The sequence below is a fragment of the Rhinatrema bivittatum genome, chromosome 3, assembly GCF_901001135.1.
Source record: "Rhinatrema bivittatum chromosome 3, aRhiBiv1.1, whole genome shotgun sequence".
NCBI lineage: Eukaryota > Metazoa > Chordata > Amphibia > Gymnophiona > Rhinatrematidae > Rhinatrema > Rhinatrema bivittatum.
In genome coordinates, this window is record NC_042617.1 from 90,572,858 (window position 1) to 90,592,028 (window position 19,171).

General features: G+C 43.8%; 1 protein-coding gene across 4 annotated transcripts in view; it reads right to left on the reverse strand.

The window, feature by feature from the left end:
* MTIF2 (mitochondrial translational initiation factor 2) overlaps nucleotides 1–19,171 on the reverse strand; it is a 68,315-nt gene that overhangs the window by 11,837 nt on the left and 37,307 nt on the right. For all 4 annotated transcript variants that reach the window (XM_029593455.1, XM_029593454.1, XM_029593453.1 and 1 more), the window contains 3 exons: nucleotides 17,197–17,336; nucleotides 13,253–13,377; nucleotides 2,445–2,649 (listed from right to left, as the gene is read on the reverse strand). In XM_029593455.1, coding sequence (XP_029449315.1) covers nucleotides 2,445–2,649; nucleotides 13,253–13,377; nucleotides 17,197–17,336 — 470 coding nt within the window. The remainder of the gene's footprint in view (nucleotides 1–2,444; nucleotides 2,650–13,252; nucleotides 13,378–17,196; nucleotides 17,337–19,171) is intronic.

Sequence of the window (19,171 nt, forward strand, 5' to 3'; positions counted from 1 at the left end):
TATCAGCTATCTATACTGAGAAACCTCTATTCTATTCTCTTTTTTTTTTTTTTAAACTACCACAGACTAGGATTTTGCATCTCCACCATCTGCTGGAGACAGAGAAATACTGATGGACTGTAGGTGGCACCTCAAAGTATAGGGCAGTCTGTCAAAACTTCTGTCTCCATCTGCTGGAGGGGAGGCAAAACCCAGGAGTCTGGACTGATCCGGGTACGTACAGGGAAGGCCATTTATAACACATACACGCTTGATATAAAATAGCCTAACCACACATGTGCCAAATTTTAAGTGGGCGTGCGCATGTGCGCACAAATGCTGCTTCCTCCACAAAAACTGAGGGATTTTAAAAAGGGGCATGCACCGCTATTCCCAGTTTTACCAGTTTGTCCCCAGTTGGCCTAGTTAAGAGACAGGTCCTACAAACCCCCCTAGTTTAATAGCCTTTACATCCCCCAGTTAGCCCTAACCCCTAAAACCCCGCAGATCTGGCTATTTTTCTTTAGCTTTTAACTTACACATTATCGCCATACTACGAATAAACATTTCTATAGTGCTACACAACATTCGCAGTGCTGTACAAACATACAAGACGACAGTCCCTGCTCAATAGAGCTTACAAGCTAATAAGACAAACATACAGGACAAGAGACTTCAGGTATTTCATAAAGCAAGACAATGGTTAACAAGAAAAGAAAGTTAGTTCATAAGACTAAAGCAGAGAATCAGGCATAAGATTTAAAAGCAGTTTCAAAAAGGTGGGTCCTCAGATGGGATTTAAATATGGCAAGACAGGAAGCATGGATGCACCAGTTCAGGAAGACTATTCCAAACAGATGGTGCAGCCAGGTTTAAAGCAAGGAGTCTGAAATTGGCAGCAGACAGGAGTGACTTATCCGACGAGTGGCGTGCATGAGGAAGGGTGCAGAGAGAGATAAGAGAGGAGAGGTAGTGAGGTGCAGCAGAGTGAAGGCATTAATTTGTAGGTGAGAGAGAGGAGCTTGAACTGTATGCTGGAGCGGATAGGGAGCCAATACAATGACTTCAGAAGAGGGGTTATGTGAGCATAGCAACTTTGGCGAAAAATAAGTCGTGCAGCTGAATTTAGAACAGATTGCAATGGAAAGAGATGGCTTGCTGGGAGACTTGTGAGGAGCAGGTTGCAATAGTCTAAGCGGGAGGAAATGAGAGAGTGGATAAGGCTTCTCCATAGTAGAAGTAAAGTTATGCGGCAGGGGGCCTTGGCGTGCGCTGGATCGTGTAAGTACTTAAGTGCACATCTCAGGTTCATGCCTTGCCCAGACAATGCTACGCCCCTTTTTGAAAACTTTCGAGATGTGCGTGCTCCGGGAGATACGTGCATATCTTGGCGGCTTTTAAAATCCGCTCAGCGAGCCTGACATTCGCGCACCCCCTAAATAATGGGCTTTTAAAATTAACCTTATAGATTGTACTTTCCAGTCCACGTGCAATATTTTCCAACAAAATATACCTACATAAAAAGCAGGTGCAAACGTCCATGGGTTCTTTGTACCCGCGGCAGGTTTCCATGGGACAGCATGCATGCATTTTCTCTTTGAAAGTGGATGCAAAATCAGTGGGTAAAAAGAACCCGCGGAATTTGTCCCAAAGTGGATAGTCTTGACAATTATCCCTGTATAGATCCCTGGTAAGACCTCACTTGGAATACTGTGTACAGTTCTGGAGACTGCACCTTCAAAAGGATATAAACAGGATGGAGTCGTTCCAGAGGGTGGCTACCAAAATGGTCAGTGATCTTTGTTCTAAAGCATATGGGGAAAGACTTAAAGATCTAAACATGTATACCCTAGAGGAAAGGCGAGATAGGAGAGAGACATTCAAATATCTCAAAGGTTCCCATGCACAGAAGGTGAGCCTTTTTCAACAGAAAGGAGGCTCTAAAACGAGGGCTCATGCGATGAGGATGAAAGGGGTAGACTCAGGAGGAATCTTAGGAACTATTTCTTTACAGAGAAGGTGGTGGATGCATGGAACAGCCTCCCAATGGAAGTGGTGGAGACAAAAACAGTATTGGAATTCAAGAAAGCATGGGATAAATATAGGGGGGATCTCTAAAGAATGATGGGAATTATAATGTTAAATTAACTGGATGGATGGGCAGACTGGATAGGCCCATGCAGTCTTTTTCTGCCATCATGTTTCTATGCTAAATGTTTTCAGCAGCCTCACCTTTCATATTTCAGCTTATGCTGCACATTAGAAATGTAATAATGTAAGATAACCAGGAACTAAAAGAGCAAAATAAGAGCACAGAGACATAAAACCAAATTCCCCCACCTCCCACTGACACTCACATCTTTGTATGACCATCCTCTTCTGGTTTTTATTATTCACTTATTTGATTTCATTCCCCAGCCCAATGCACTACGATGCAGAAGAAAATCATCCTAAGAGTGCTGTACCTCAGATTCTACTTCCAGGATTTCATTCCCAGCTGAAGGGAGCTCCTTCCAGCCTACGATCTGCACAGGCATGCTGGGAGCAGCAGCACTCAGCACGCTCCCGTTCTCGTCATACATCAGTCGCACTTTGGCCCAGCTCGTACCCGCGACCAGCACACAGCCGCTCCGCAGAGTGCCTCGCTGGATTATGGCTGTGGTCACTGGGCTGCAGGAGGGAAACAGAAGGAAAGATACTGTGGGCATTTTCAGAATCCGAAAGCATCAGCTGTCAGCTCTTTCAACAAGAAGCAAGTTAATTATATTAACCATCATTTTCCTAATAATAATATAATAATAATACAGGTACTTCCCCCCTTCCCCTCCAACAAAGGCATTGTGAACAGCTTCTTAAATTAGTTTCACAACAGATTGCTTATTGCAGAAAATCCCCCACAGTGAATGTAAATTTTCAACCAATTTATTCAGTGTGATTCCAATTTGGCAAAATTCCTGAGCCATGTAAATTAGTGACTGACTATTTAAAGATATTCAGCCTCTGACATTTTATTCTCCTATTCTCGGCTTCTCTCAAAGTTAAAGCTATCGTTCAAATGTTATGCAGATGACATACAGTTCTCTTTTCCTATGACATCTTCTGAGGAATTAGCTCAGATAAAATTAACCAAATGTTTGGGACAGATAAAAAACTGGTTGTATGGGAATAAACTGTCATTAAATATTAAGAAGACAGAGATTATGATACTGTCCCAATCCGAGGAGGTGAATCATGGATTGTATTTTCGATCTGAAGACACGTCAGTATTTGTTAAAACTCAAACTAGGAATTTAGGAGTACATATCGGTCATATTTTAGTATACTGGTGCAGACCTGTTAATATAAAATGCACCTTTTGCATAATTTAAAGCCATTCCTTAATTATTCTGACTTTAGGATGGTGGTTCAACTTTTAATTTTGGCCACTTTAGACTATTGTAATGTATTGGTTTTTAGGTCTGCCAAGTTCATACTTGAACAGCCTTTGGTTAATACAGAATTCAGCAGCTCGCTTGGTGGTTGGTGCAGGACCAAGGGAACATATTTCGCCAGTGTTGAAATCTCTGCATTGGCTTCCGGTTATGTGGCAGATTAAATTTAAGGCATTAGTACTAATTTTTAAAGCCCAGAGAAATGTAATACCATCTTGAATTTCATCAGTAATTCAGCAATATCAGCCCACATTTTATTATGGTCATTGTCACAATCTCTATTAGAAATTCCTTCCATTAGGGAAATACGGTTAACAGAATCCCATAATCGGATGTTTAGAGTGGCAGAGTCCACTTTGTGGAATAGTCTCCCAATTGAAATTAGGGCCGAAAAGGATCTCTTATGTTTTAGAAAGACTCAGGACTATTTTTATTCTTTAGCTTTTCCTGCATCTCTGAACAGACTGTTTTATTTTAAGAGTGTGAAAAAAGCAAGGGCTTTGGATAGGTAGGGATAGGGAAAGTTAAGGTATGGGAAATAGAGAGGGGCGGAAAGGAGAGGGTGATGAGAGGAAGGGGAAGGGAACAGGATATGCTTTATATTTTAATTAGTTAAAATGTTTTTAATTTGTATGCTGTCAAATTTAAAAATTATATATGTATTGGTGTGATCCATCACGATATGTGGATTGGTGGAATATAATTTTTTTAAAAATAAAATCAATAAATAACTAAATGTATGTCACACACCACACACACACAGATGTTTGACCCATCTCAAGGTATATTTGGTTCTATGATGCTCAAATGTATTCGTGTATCATCTTTTGCCCCCTTTCAAATTTCACTAAACAGGCCTGTGTCAGGAGAGCTACAATATCAGGAAAAGGAAGTTCTCCTCTTAATCTGTGCCTGGAACATTCCAAACACACCTCAGCATCATGCTGGCAAGTGAAGCACATGCACTTCCCTCGCAACTAGCTGACAAGACGCAGTCCTGAACTCAGAAAGATGACTGACTGCAAGCCATATTTCCATATGTTTCAGTTCTAGCTGGGTGAAAGTACTGTATAAATACAAATTATTACTACTAAACTAATCTCCCCCGAACAATAACTTCACTGCAACAGGGGCACTGGCTAAAGCAGCGATTTTTCTTCACTTGAAGAGAGATCCCCACCGAGAAAGTTCCCTGTGTCGGTACTTTTGGAAAAAGTTATTTGAAATGATCAAGTAGTCATTCCTGGTGAGTTATGGTCGGGGTCAGCATTAAAAATTTTCACAAACATAAAACACAGTAAACACAGAAGTAAAAAATGAAAAACATTTTTGGCATAAAATGCTCACTTTTTTGGGGCATTTAGTAGGTTTTCCTATTTCTTGCATTCCTGCTCTGGTACTGTTTGAGAATTTTCCGTCTTTTCTGGGAACAGATATACTAAACTGTGGTTAAAGAAAAGGTTTTTGCTTGGTAAGATGACTGTTCTTCATTTCTGGAGAGCCTCCCATTCTCTAATTTTTATGTACTGGAGGAATGCACTCCATGTTCTGGTGGTGATGGAGAAATTTGAGGCTAAATGGGCATCCTCAAAAAAAGAAATCACAATTTTTGTATATTTGGACCCCTTACATTGAGTCTTTACCTTACAGGGCTAAAAGTTAGCTGTTAAATGATTTCAGTTAATCTGGTTTTTTTTCCTTATTTTTCTGTCTTTCCTACTGTTCCTATGGAATTCCATCTTGTTTTCTTATGTGCTGTTTGGGAGGGTGGGATGCTGGAATTTCATATATGTACTGTAAATATTCCACAAGCACAAACTGGGTTCAAAGGGCACTCTTTCCTCTGTCCAGGTGGAAGTTCCTCACAGGTACCACTCAGCCTGAGCAGGAACATCCCATCAAGAATTCCTCCTTAAAAGGCACATCCCTGCTTCTTTAAGGGGACGGACCCAACAGATAAATTCGAACCAGGTGCGGCCCTTGTTTGGAGGACTCTTGGCTGGAAAACCTCTCGTTGAGAGGAAAGGCAGAGAGGGACTGTGTCTGAGGCTCCTTTTGCCATCCTTGGAGCGTTAACATCACGACCGACCTGAGGCCACGCCCCTTGAGTGACATCATCGAGTGGGGCCGGTACGCCGAGATAAATTTGAAGCAGGTGCAGCGTGCGCCCCTTGGTAAAAATGTTTCCCTATTCCTTTTTAAACCTTTATGGGTAGGAAAAGGAAGTCTAAGGCTTATACATCTTTGCCGACAATTCCGCAGGCCAAGGGACCTATGGATTCTCATGTATTGAGGCGGGTAAGTCAAAATGCTCGCAATTCAATACCTGAAATATCCTTTTCTTCAGGTGCCTCTGTTAATCCTTGCAATTTACCCAACCTGTAGTGGAAAGTCCTGCTCCCATTTCACCAAATCTGATACAAAGAGTTGTGGTTAATACAAATAATGGAGAAATGGAATCTACAGAAGATAGGGATGTAGAGGATTTGGGATTATTGGGGGGTCAGGTTTACAGACACTAGTTTCAGACCCCCATGGATCCCCAAAATATAACCTTAGGGGATGTGTGGAGGGCAATTAACGAGTTGCAGAAGGTAATTTCTAATTTTATGATTCAGAGTAATAAATCTTTTATGTAAACAAAGAATGTAATAGAATCATATGATAATCGTTTAAAACAATTAGAGGAGGTGGGTAGAACTACTACGGTACAAGTAACCACTATACAATCTGCATAATTCTTTCATTAAAGATAGTTTGGGTATCCACAGACAGATGGAGATTTTGGAAAATGAAAATAGAGCAAGAAATCTAAGGTTCTTAAATTTTCCAATTTCTAGACTCATATCAGCAACTGAGTTATTAAAAAAATATCTTTTAGAAAATTTGTCTATAACTACTATAGATAAGTCTGTGTCTAAAATTTACTATGTATTAAACACCAGAATAAGAAGATAGGAGGGTAAGGACAGAATGGACCTGGTCCAACAGGAATCTCCTAATTTAACATCCTTTTTGGAATCTTCAATAGATGATATACCACAAAGAGCAACACTCTTAGGGGTAGATTTTAAAAAGCATTTACTCGAGCAAAACTGGTTTTTGCTCGAGTAAATATACTTTACTCAAGTAAGTGGGCTTTTCAAAATTGCTACAATATATGCCATTGAATTGTCCATAGGATTTACTCAAGTAAGTGCACTTTACTCGAGTAAATAGCTTTTGAAAATTGCTACGATAGTATGTCACATTTACATGCGTAACTCCTTTGAAAATGACCCCCTTAGTAACTTTTTGTAGAGAAAGAGATAAGAGTTTAATTTTACAGAAGTACTTTAAAAATAAGGAATTCCTGTTTTGTGGACAGAGAGTCCAACTATTTCCAGATGTTTCACGCACTACGCAACTTAGGAGAAGACAATTTTTGAATTTAAAGCCTAGAGTTTTAACTGTTGGGGCAACATATTTCCTTAGATTTCCTTGTAAATGTTTGGTAATTTATCAAAAGAATAAGTTTATTTTCCAAGATCCCTCCCACATGGAATATTTTCTGGTAAAGAAAATGGTTGAGGTAAAGCTGGAAAAAATATATAAATCCAGTAAAATATAAGCTATAATTACAGTTTTTCCTGTATTGTTTACCTATTTTTTCCTCCTGTGATATGGACTAAGAATTTTGATGTAATTGATATTTGTTTAAAGGTATGATGGTATTATTTCCTGACATGCAAAATTTGTTCTTTGATTTTTTGCATTGTAAATGTTTAAAAATCTTAAGTATAAAAAAAAGAAAAAAAAAGAAGAGAGAGCAAGTTGGCCACCTATATCCTCTTCCTGTGGATGGGTCGGCCCATTCTCATTGTGGAGCATGGCTGGAGTCTGCCCCCGGGCCTGCTCCCCTCTTGGTCTCTCTGTTCCGAAAGGGCTGGGACCTTCCGAAGGGACGAGGTGCCTGGAACTGCAAGTTCCTGTAGGGTCTAAAGCGCTGCGATCCTCTGCCCTTGGTTTTTCTGGGGGAGGGACACTGAGATCTTTTACTCCTATCTTTCGGTAGCCGAGGTACTGGGGGGATTCACCCCATTTCCTGGCTAACTTCTCCAATTCGCTTCCAAACAAGAGAGAGTAGTAAAATCACCTGGACCGGATGGTATACACCCCAGAGTTCTGAAGGAACTAAAAAATGAAATTTCAGACCTATTAGTAAAAATTTGTAACTTATCATTAAAATCATCCATTGTACCTGAAGACTGGAGGATAGCAAATGTAACCCCAATATTTAAAAAGGGCTCCAGGGGCAATCCGGGAAACTACAGACCGGTTAGCCTGACTTCAGTGCCAGGAAAAATAGTGGAAAGTGTTCTAAACATCAAAATCACAGAACATATAGAAAGACATGGTTTAATGGAACAAAGTCAGCATGGCTTTACCCAGGGCAAGTCTTGCCTCACAAATCTGCTTCACTTTTTTGAAGGAGTTAATAAACATGTGGATAAAGGTGAACCGGTAGATATAGTATACTTTGATTTTCAGAAGGCGTTTGACAAAGTTCCTCATGAGAGGCTTCTAGGAAAAGTAAAAAGTCATGGGATAGGAGGCGATGTCCTTTCGTGGATTACAAACTGGCTAAAAGACAGGAAACAGAGAGTAGGATTAAATGGGCAATTTTCTCAGTGGAAGGGAGTGGACAGTGGAGTGCCTCAGGGATCTGTATTGGGACCCTTACTTTTCAATATATTTATAAATGATCTGGAAAGAAATACGATGAGTGAGATAATCAAATTTGCAGTTGACACAAAATTGTTCAGAGTAGTTAAATCACAAGCAGATTGTGATAAATTGCAGGAAGACCTTGTGAGACTGGAAAATTGGGCATCCAAATGGCAGATGAAATTTAATGTGGATAAGTGCAAGGTGATGCATATAGGGAAAAATAACCCATGCTATAATTATACAATGTTAGGTGCTACCACCCAAGAAAGAGATCTAGGCATCATAGTGAATAACACATTGAAATCGTCGGTTCAGTGTGCTGTGGCAGTCAAAAAAGCAAACAGAATGTTGGAAATTATTAGAAAGGGAATGGTGAATAAAACAGAAAATGTCATAATGCCTCTGTATCGCTCCATGGTGAGATCGCACCTTGAATACTGTGTACAATTCTGGTCGCCGTATCTCAAAAAAGATATAATTGCAATGGAGAAGGTACAGAGAAGGGTGACCAAAATGATCAGAGGAATGGAACAGTTCCCCTATGAGGAAAGACTAAAGAGGTTATGACTTTTCAACTTGGAGAAGAGACGGCTGAGGGGGGATATGATAGAGATGTTTAAAAATCATGAGAGGTCTAGAACGGGTAGATGTGAATCGGTTATTTACTCTTTCGGATAATAGAAAGACTAGGGGGCACTCCATGAAGTTAGCATGGGGCACATTTAAAATTAATCGGAGAAAGTTCTTTTTCACTCAATGCACAATTAAACTCTGGAATTTGTTGCCAGAGGATGTGGTTAGTGCAGTTAGTATAGCTGTGTTTAAAAAAGGATTGGATAAGTTCTTGGAGGAGAAGTCCATTACCTGCTATTACGTTCACTTAGAGAATAGCCACTGCCATTAGCAATGGTAACATGGAATAGACTTAATTTTTGGGTACTTGCCAGGTTCATATGGCCTGGATTGGCCACTGTTGGAAACAGGATGCTGGGCTTGATGGACCCTTGGTCTGACCCAGTATGGCATTTTCTTATGTTCTTATCCTTTAAAAGGCATTCTTGTGAGATTCGCTTTAAATGTTGCGTCTGTAGACCAATTCCGTAGCCATAGTTGTCTTCTGGCTGCCACTACTGAGGCAACGCCCCTGGCTGAGGTGTGCACCAGGTCTAGGCTTGTGTCAGTGAGGAAGGCTGCTGCAGGTTCCATCGTCTCACCAGTATACGTTCCGGAGTTAGTTGCCTCTCTCGAGAGGAGCAAGCAGGAACGTGCCACCAGTGAGCAGCAGGAAGCAATCTGCAGTGTCATTTCTATTGTGTCGAAGGCCTGCTTAAGGAAGGATTCCAATCGTCTGTCCTGAGTGTCCTTCAATGCAGCCCCTTTGTTATGATTATTGGTGTTTGGGTGGATCCTTGGACACTGTGGCAGCTGACCACGCCCACGGGGGGCAGTCCCGTGAGGTACCACGGTGTCAGGCTAGACTCTGGACACACAAACACAGATTGAATCTTTATTTAAACAGTTTTGGAAACCACCAGAGGTGGCAGTAGTGGGTAGTAGATGTTGAGCCCGGCTGGGCAAGTATCCCACAGGACGCTGGAACTGCGGATCCTCTGCTTGGCTGTGCTGTAGTGGAAGGAGACAGAGTTATGAGAACACAGTGAGAAATATACAGAGTCCCAGGTAGAATAAGAGAAGCTGTGAGACAGGGAGAGCAGTCTCTCGAGGAGAGAGAGTACCTGATCCCTTAGAGCCGGGAGACTCAGTGGTATTGTACTCACACAGCGGTTCCACTAGACGAGAGGTCTGGCACTGGAACAGAGGGCAGGCCTTCGAGAAGACGAGTATCTGGTTCCAGGGAAACAGTACTGTGGAACAGATGGTAGTTGTACTCACAGATGGATACTGTTAGTGAAGTCTTCCAAGTAGAGAAGATTGTAGATGCAGGCAGCGACTCAGGGAACATGGGCCCTCGAGGAGCGAGTACCGGTTCCTGATAGCACCTGAAAGAAGTAGAAGAGGCCCCAGAGGAGCGGGTACCCCGTTAGCAGTAAGAGTTCCAGAGAACGCTGGAGTGGCAGAGTAGCTTCGGTACGGAGAGCGAATCCCATCCGTAGTAATCAGAGTTGTTGCTAACTTGATTAGCTAGCAAAAGAGGTAGGCTTAAATATCCAGGCAGTGTGACGTCATTTCAGGGGGACACCCCTGAGGTTCGCGCCAATGAGGAAAAAGATGAGGGCGGCGTGCACGTGTGCCCTATGGTACCTTGGAGGAGCATGGCGGGAAGCAGCACCAAAGCCGGTCCGGGGATGCCGGAGAGGTCGGCAGACAGACGCCACGGCAGCCAGTAGTCCGAGGTGAGCGGGAGGAGCTGCAAGAAGAGTAAGGTAGGCGGGGCGAAGCCGTCGTAGACAGACGGTCGCAACACCCTCCTTCAATGGGAATCATTGTTTGCTTTGAGACGGCACAGACCATAGCATCCACTTTCGGGAAACGCAGGTGTTCCTTGGTCGCTGGTTCTAGAAGGTATAGGACTTCCAAGGCCCGACCCCCTTTGAAGCTGGTCTCTGGGGCATTCCATTCCAGGTCAATCAGTTCCTGGATGGCTTCCATTATTGGAAAGTAGCATGAGGCCTTACGAAGAGACACAAAAATGGGGTACTTCTTTGGTTCCGCCATAGGGTCCGTGCCAGGAATACCTAGCGTTTTCAGAGTCTGTGAAACAAGGGCTGGTAATTCGTCCATGTGGAAGAAGCGAAAAATGGTTCGGTATGGTTCCATTCCTGGAGGGATTTCTCCTTCTTCCAGGGAATCATTCTCATCATCTGAGGTGTCTGGGTCCCTGTTAGGGAAGTTCTTGGTTAGGCGAGGCATATCTCGAGGCATCCGAGCTGGGCCGGGAGGATCTTGTGCATCTGGCAGGGGTTGAACCTGGGGCGCAGCTGGGGCTGATTGCGCCTGAATGAAGGCTTGCACCCCTTGGAAAAATTCCAACCAGGAGATGGTCTCTGGGTTCATGTTAATCCCAGGGAGAGTCTAAGTAGGGGCCCCAGAGGTACCCTCCCTGTGGGGAAGCCATTTTGGAGATCACAGGTCTGGGGAGCTATCGTCAGTAGTTCCGGAACCATCTCTTGACAGTAAGGGACCAGGCTTTGGTTCCCCCTGGGCTTCTTCGCAATGTTGACATAGGCAGGACTCCAATTCAGGCTGCGCGGCTCTTATGTGGCAGGCTGTGAAAAGAGTTGACTTCTGGCCTTCCTGGGCGCCGGTGCCATTGTCTCTATATGTTTGCGCGCGTGCAGTTGTAAAACACAGCTGTGCATGTAGTTATGCGCACGGATGCGCTAGTTGTGCGTGCGTCTGTATTGGACGCGCGCAAGTTAGGCGCATTGGCCGCCCGGTCTGCCCCACATGTACCACCGGCCGAGAAGGGAAGATGCCGCAGACGACCCCCACACGCAAGATGGCGCCCCCCGAGGGTCTCCACGTGTGTGAACCCTTGCACCTAATCGGGACCTAGCCCAACCAAGGCTGCTCAACCAGATCGGTGCTCCCTTCTAACCTCACCGTGGATGGATTCGGTACGGCAATTCGAGCTCTGGAGACCGGAGACCTGAATTTAAAGATTTTTTTCTTACCTGGTCTTGGCGCTTACCGATCGTGTGCCGGACAGTCTCCAGCTGTGGGGGGAGAGGGAATTACCTTCACCGCCGTGCTCATTTCTGCTCCCGGGAGCCAGCAACTGGACCAAGGCACACCTCTGAGGGATATTGGAGATCACCTCAGGAATTCTCGTCTGGGGGAGGGATCCTTAGGTATCACCGCAGGAGAGCGGGGCTCGATCTTCCATAAGGTAAATTTTGTTTCTTCTTTACTGTAATTCTTAACACTATTCTAATGTGTGGGATAGTGTCCACTTCTGCTAGGAGACGGAGAGATACTGAAGAGCTGAGGTTACTGCAGGGGGTATATATCAAGAGTGACGTCAGCTTTGAAATCTGAATCCAACTCCCATCTGCTAGCAGAAGAGCACAATACCCATTGGTCCTGAGTCCATCTGGCTACACGCTAGGAAAATTTGGTTTTGAGCACATGTTTCTCATAAAACAAATTAGTACTCAAAGAGAATTTCAACCAAAAGCAAGATACATGCCCTGAACCAGCTTCCCACATGCCCTGTTACAGCACACTTCCAAAATATCTTGGATGGACTAATTGCTATTTTTTTTTTTTTTTTTTAAATTGTACTGCTGGTCCAACTATCCCTAACATAGCTGGATAACAAGGTATCAGGCTATGTCAAGTGCGGTCCAAGGGACACCGCACCGTTATCCAGCTAAGGGGGTCATGAGAGAGAGAGAGACCCTCTGGGGTGGCACACAATAGTCAACTTTTAATACCACTGTAAGAGGGCAACTAGTAACTCAGGGTGAGGTTTTGGTGGTGGACTAGGTTTTGGGGGGCAGTTTTACATGCACAGTCAGAGGTACAAACAGCACAGTACACATCAGTGAAATTTTGATGTGATTTGGAGTGAGGAAAGGTACACAAAGATGAGATTTGTACAATGTACTCTTGACCTAGTTTGATGCACTCTCTACCTAGCTGCTATCAAGCTAGGTCGAGAGTACAATGCACAAATCTCTCTCTTTGCGGGCACAATAAATTTAACGCGCATTGTGGTAAAATACCTATGCAATGCGGTAAAACAGCGCATGTTGCGGTATCTCAAAATTTACCCTAACCACGCCCCCCCCCCTTTTTTTTTTTTTTTTTTTTAATTGCGGACACTATCCTTGCAAAATTTATAGCAAAATGTTAAATCTAGGTGTAAGTTAGCTTGATAACTTTAGGGCAGCTGAAGTGCAGCCCTAAAATGAGTTTGATAAATGTATCCGGCTATCTTTAAGATATTCAGTGGTACAGCCACGCCACTAAATATCTGGTTAACTTTCCTAGCCAGCCAGTGGCTGAATAAGGACCACATACTGTTTTGGGTTTTGTTTGCTATATTATTAAGTAGAAATCTATCTAATTTATCACGTCCAATTTTGATTGCATTATTATTTGGCTCATTTGTCTGAAACTGTTAAAACCTATTTTGTGAAAGGCAAGCAATTGTTTCTTGGTTGTACCCTTTTCCTTTATCAGTGCGGGACTCTATGACTGTCGCTTCTACAAGACCATTCGGGTCTGCCTTCAGTTCCATCACCTCTGCCAGAGCCACTGTCGCCTCAGCTAATGCCATCAGGTTCTCCCCCTAGAGACAGACAAAATGGAAAGATGCAGTAATGTTGCAGTATATGACACACAACCCATGCATGCAACTGTCTGATGTAATCATGACCTTGTCAATCAAGAAAAAGCCACCATGATATGAAGAAGAGAAATTGACTAAATCCTTGTATTTTTTAGTTTAATAGAAATATATGTTATTTATGCTTTCTGGAGGCAAAATTCAGCTGTTAAGTTAACTGGATAAACATACTGGATATTCAGTGGTGCGGGTACGCTTCTGAATATACCTGCCTATCTGAATAGTTTATTTAACTAACTTTATGACAGCTCTGAGGCAGTCCTAAAGTTATCTGGCTAAGTTTTCTCTCCTCCAGAACACCCCAGACTTATCCGGCTAACTACTTAGCTAGACATGTTGGGGCAGTGAAATCAGTGGGATTTTTAAAACCTGTGGTTTGTCTGACCAAGTTCAGAACTTAGCTAGACAAACTGTTTAAATATGGACTTCTATGCGATCAGAAAGCAAAGAGATCCTGAAAGAAATCTTATGATATGAGTACTCTCTGGGCTCACAGCAGTTCAGCCCCTTCCCTGCATCTCACCAGAGAAGTTTAGTGAAGAGGTTCTGCAGTGCCATGTACTCTATGCAAATTCATGCTTGTAAAATAAACTTGTTTTTTCAATATTTGTAATTATTTGTTATTTGTAATTATTTGCAATTATGGGTATTTATTTATAATAATTTAATTCTTGTTCTCTGCTTTATCTAGAAGTTCGAAGTTCTTACGAAGTTATCCCTGTTATTTGTATCCACTTGTTTGATGTAATTTCCAACTTTGGTTCTATGTAAACCGACGCGGTATGTACTAGTACATGAACATCGGTATATAAAAGCCTTTAAATAAAATAAATAAAATAAATATTTTTGTGGTCCTGCTTCTTTAGGACTTCAGCTCAATTGGAGCCACCTCTATTGGGCTTCAGTGCCATGAGCCTTTATTTTCAACTACCTGGGGATTTTTCTGCTTATTTTATATTTCTTCCCAACTTACTTACAGGCCGATACAGTAAAGCGCGGCCGCGGTTACCCTGCTTCTAACTCACAATTTGGCCGCGCAAGTCCAACCCGCGATTCACTATCCCTTTTAACTCATCCTTACCGCTTCTTTAAATCAACGGGTAACCCTTTCCGCCCACAGCATGTATATGACATGTAAACGCTCCGATTAGCTATTCCCTCCCATACAGCAATGTGTGCCCCGATTATCTCTTTTTTAACCTGTAGTTTTGCCGTGAATTTAACCTGCTAACTTACCACCTAACCTTACCCCTGCATTAGTGTGGAGCGTCAGGTCAGAGAGACGAAATTTCATGGGCAAACGACCCCCTCACCCCTCCCCCCGGGACCCTTACCCTGGCGTTAGTGTGGTGTGACAGCAATAGGCAGGCTCCGGTCAAAATCCCCCCCTCCTGAAGCAAGGCGCAGGGTGAAAATCGTCTCGACATGTCATTAAAACAAAAGTAAATAAAGTGTAATAAAAGTAAACTTACTGCATGTGAATTTTCTTTGAACAGTCCTCTCTCCCCTCCTCCCGAGGCATGCGCTGCGGCTCCCCTGCCTCCCGGGGGCAGCCGGCGGCGAAAGCGGCAGGCGAAAGCGTACGGGCGGGCAAAAGCGGCGGGTGAAAGTGTACGGGCGAAAGTGAATGAATGCACGCCCGTACGCGGCGGGCGTGCATTCATTCACTCACCTTCGCCAGCGGGCGTGCATTCATCCAGGCGGAGGGAGCCAGCGGCAAAAGCGGCTTCCAGCAGCCCCCACCGGTGGTGAATGAGTGCACGCCTGTGATGCAATTTGGGAGCTCAAGGCGTGACGTCACGACGTTTGACGTCACGGCATGCGATGTCGGCGTTCGCTAATGCACTGCCTTGAGCGCCCAAATTGCACACACAGGTGTGCATTCATTCACCTTCGCCGGCGGGGCAGGGGAGCCAAAGCGGCTTCCAGCAGCCCCTGCCGGCGAAGGTGAATGAATGCAATTTGGGCGCTCAAGGCAGTGAATTAGCGAACGCCGACGTCACATGCCATGATGCCAAACGTTGTGACGTCACGCCATGAGCGACCAAATTGCACGCACAGGCGCACATTCATTCACCTTCGCCGGCGGGGGCTGCTGGAAGCCGCTTTTGCGCCGGCTCCCCCCGGGAGGCAGGGGAGCCGAAGTACGCGCCTCGGGAGGAGGAGAGAGAGGACTGTTCAAAGAAAATTCACATGCAGTAAGTTTACTTTTATTACTTTTATTATACTTTATTCACTTTTGTTTTAATTTTCGCCCTGCCTTGCTTTGGAAGGGGGGGGGGGGGGGGAGAGGACTCACAATCCCCCCTGGTACCTGTCATTTCAAACGCCATTTGAAATGACAGGTACCAGCGCACCCAGGATACTGTATATGTGCTGTATAGCGCTCTATACAGTAAAATGGATTGCGCGGGCCTAACGTTTCATGGACGCTTCTCAGATGCGGCTTGCATTTGCATGCTATTTCAATACAGTATCGAGCGGTAGGTGATCCGAATTGTGTGTGTGGCAAACTCGGGTGCGCCCGGCCGTAACGCACCTCTTCCTACTGCTCCTTACTATATCGGCCTGTTAGTTCTGTCATTGCAGTGACAATCCTTGACCAGGGGCAATACACTAGGGCTCCTTCTACAATCCTGGGCCTTAAATCCAGCCACTAGATGTTTCTCTTGTATGATCACAAGAACTCCCTTTCCCAACAGAGGCTGCAAATATTGCCTCCACAGCAGCCCAGTAGAAGACCTGAGTCAGGAATCAACCCCAGGTCATCAACATGGCTATGCATAGCACTGCAACTGAGCTAGTCCCACAGAAAGGGTCTTTATAACAGCTCTTCAGCAAACGGTGTCTTTTCTTCTGTCTATGGCTCATCATAAGGAGCATGCTGCACAGATTCCTCTAACTAGTTCCTTGTTCTCTCTTTTTTTTTTTTTTTTTTTTTTTTAACTCTGAGAACAAATAAAGATACATAGAAACCAATACTTTTCTTTAGTGCAGAGATTCCAGTTCCAAGAGCACGGGCCACATGGCAGATCAGAAAAGAGCCAGACCACTGGCTATATCTGTCTCCTTTCGCCAAACTTTAGCAACTCAGCCCAGGACAAACCATATAAAAGGGATACTTCCCTGCTCCACTGGGCTTGCAGTGCAGAACTGCCAGCAGGTTCCACCACTGTCTCGTGGGGGATGAGGGCTCTGGACCACTAGATGTCCACCCCATGGACCTCCGGACGAGCTATCAGAAGGGTCACAACCCCCTGCTCGTCTACCTCAAACCAGGGGGGGATGGCTCCACCAGGGCCTCACAACCCCTCGGGAGAATCCAAAAATTGTATCTTTTAATTTTTTTTCTCTCTCTCTCCAGATTGCAGGTTTTACACCATCTGCGGGAGACAGAGAAATACTAAGGGAAATACTGAGGGACTGCAGGTGGCACACTGGGTTATGTACCGTGTCAGTGAAACTTTCTCTGTCTCCATCTGCTGGCAGGGAGACAAAACCCAGGAGTCTGGACTGATCTGGGTACGTACATGGAAAGGGTCTTTATAACAGCTCTTCACCACACTGTGCCTTTTCTTCTGTCTATGGCTCACCAATAGCCCATCACAAGGAGCATTATACACAGTTACAAATCTGTGGAAAGGCAGTTTCTATTGCCCTGCAACAAAACTCAAAGGAAATCCCAGTGTCAGCTCCTAGTAAGTCATGCACAGTACCATGTATGTTGAGATTGGCTCCCAGGCATGGCCATCGCTACTTTACCTTAAGCGCGGAGATGTGTACAGATTGAACATCACCCCCGAATTCTTCACAAACCACTTCTTGGGCCAGTAATTCTCTTTTTACCCGCTCAGGATCAGCTTCGGGTTTGTCGCACTTGTTTACTGCCAGGATGATGGGAACTGTGTGCGAGAACATATAAAATGCCACTCCAAACATTATGCCCCTGTTCCAATCACCCACCATTATGTTACAACTATTTTAAATTAGAGCATGTTTTTTTCTCAATTAAGTTTAGCAGCCTCCCTAACAATCTTTTTGATCTGCTACCCAGTGCTGTTTACACACAGGCAAAGTCTAGTCTCTGGACTAGAGCTAAACTTAGCCTGGTACTTCTTGAGTGTTCAAATGAGTTGTGGAAATCCAGATCCACAACTTTATCTGTGCTGCTATGCACTTTTGTAAATAAAAAGTTAATTTTTTTTTTTTTACTTTTACAATTCCTCCTGTTCCAGAGCTTTTCTCCTTCCTCCTTTCTAATGATATCTGGCAAGTAAGGCAGCATGCTGAAATGTCTTCATTTTTCCACTTTTTTGAAAACAATTCTGAAGTGATTTTTTTTGTGGCTGAGAATGGGATGGATGCATCCAAAAGTACTTCATGTGCTGATTTCTGAATGACCACCAGGTGCCACTGGACCACCAATTCCTGACTCACTACTGAGCTGAGCAGGCAGTTTCTGTGTAAGAATCGATGCAAACGGTTGCTTCATGTTTACACAGTTGCAGAATGGTTATGTGACACTTGTTTGAAGTTAAATTTAAACAAAACTGAAGTTATTTCCATGTGCCAGAAAGTTTTCTTTTTGAAGGTGTACCAGTTCAAATTGTAAAGCAAACACGTAACTTGGGGGTGATTTTAGATTCTTCTTTGTTTTTTATTCTGCATATCTGAAATGTAGTCAGGGGATCACATTTTAAATTAAGAATGCTTTGGCAGGTGAAGCCATTCTAGTCTCAGACAGTTTTTGAAACTGTCATCCATGCATTAGTTATTTCTACGTGGACTATTGTAATGGTCTTTATATTGGGTTGCCATTTTCAACCGTGCACGCATTGCAAACAGTGCAAAACTCCACAGCTTGCCTGATAACAGGCATAGCTTGGTGGGATCACATCAAACTGGTGCTGATGGGTTTTTGAACTGGTTACCAGTCAAGAACAGGAATATGTTTAAAAATTTGTTACTGGTATATAAGGCTTTAAGAGGTACCAAAAGAAAATTATTTCTTACCTGCTAATTTTTGTTCCTGTAGTACCACGGATCAGTCCAGACAGTGGTTGTGCCTCCCTTCCAGCAGATGGAGACAGAGAAAAACTCAAAGGGCATCCACTGATAACCTGGAGCGCCCTCTGTGTCCCTTCAGTATTAAGACTATCAAAGCAAGAATGAAACCGTTGAATGGATCAAGTAAACCAAACTTCAAACTGTAACTTTGTACATGTACTTTTTTTTTTTTTTTTAGGAAAAAACTTGCAAATGGAACCATTAGAATGACATGAATGTTCCTAATCCTCTTAATTATTCGAGCTGAGTATCTAAAGGTGCTTCCTAGACTATCCCAAACCCATCTATTCTTAGGGTGGGTGTCTGGACTGATCCATGGTACTACAGGAACGAAAATTAGCAGGGAAGGAATAATTTTCTTTCCCCTGTACGTACCCGGATCAGTCCAGACAGTGGGATGTACCAAAGCTTCCCTATGTAGGGTGGGCCCCGGTTAGCACTTTTCGAATGACTTGAGTGCCAAAACGAGGTTGGAGATTCAAACGATAGTGTCGCGCGAAGGTGTGTAAGGAACTCCAGGTAGCTGCCCTGCATATCTCCTGTGGAGAGACTGCTTGGCTTTCAGCCCAGGAAGTTGCTTGAGAACGGAGAGAATGTGCTTTAATGCCCTCCAGAGGCTGCCGGCCAGCCCAATGTGGGATCTCCAAGTCAACTCCCCGCAGCAAGTGAT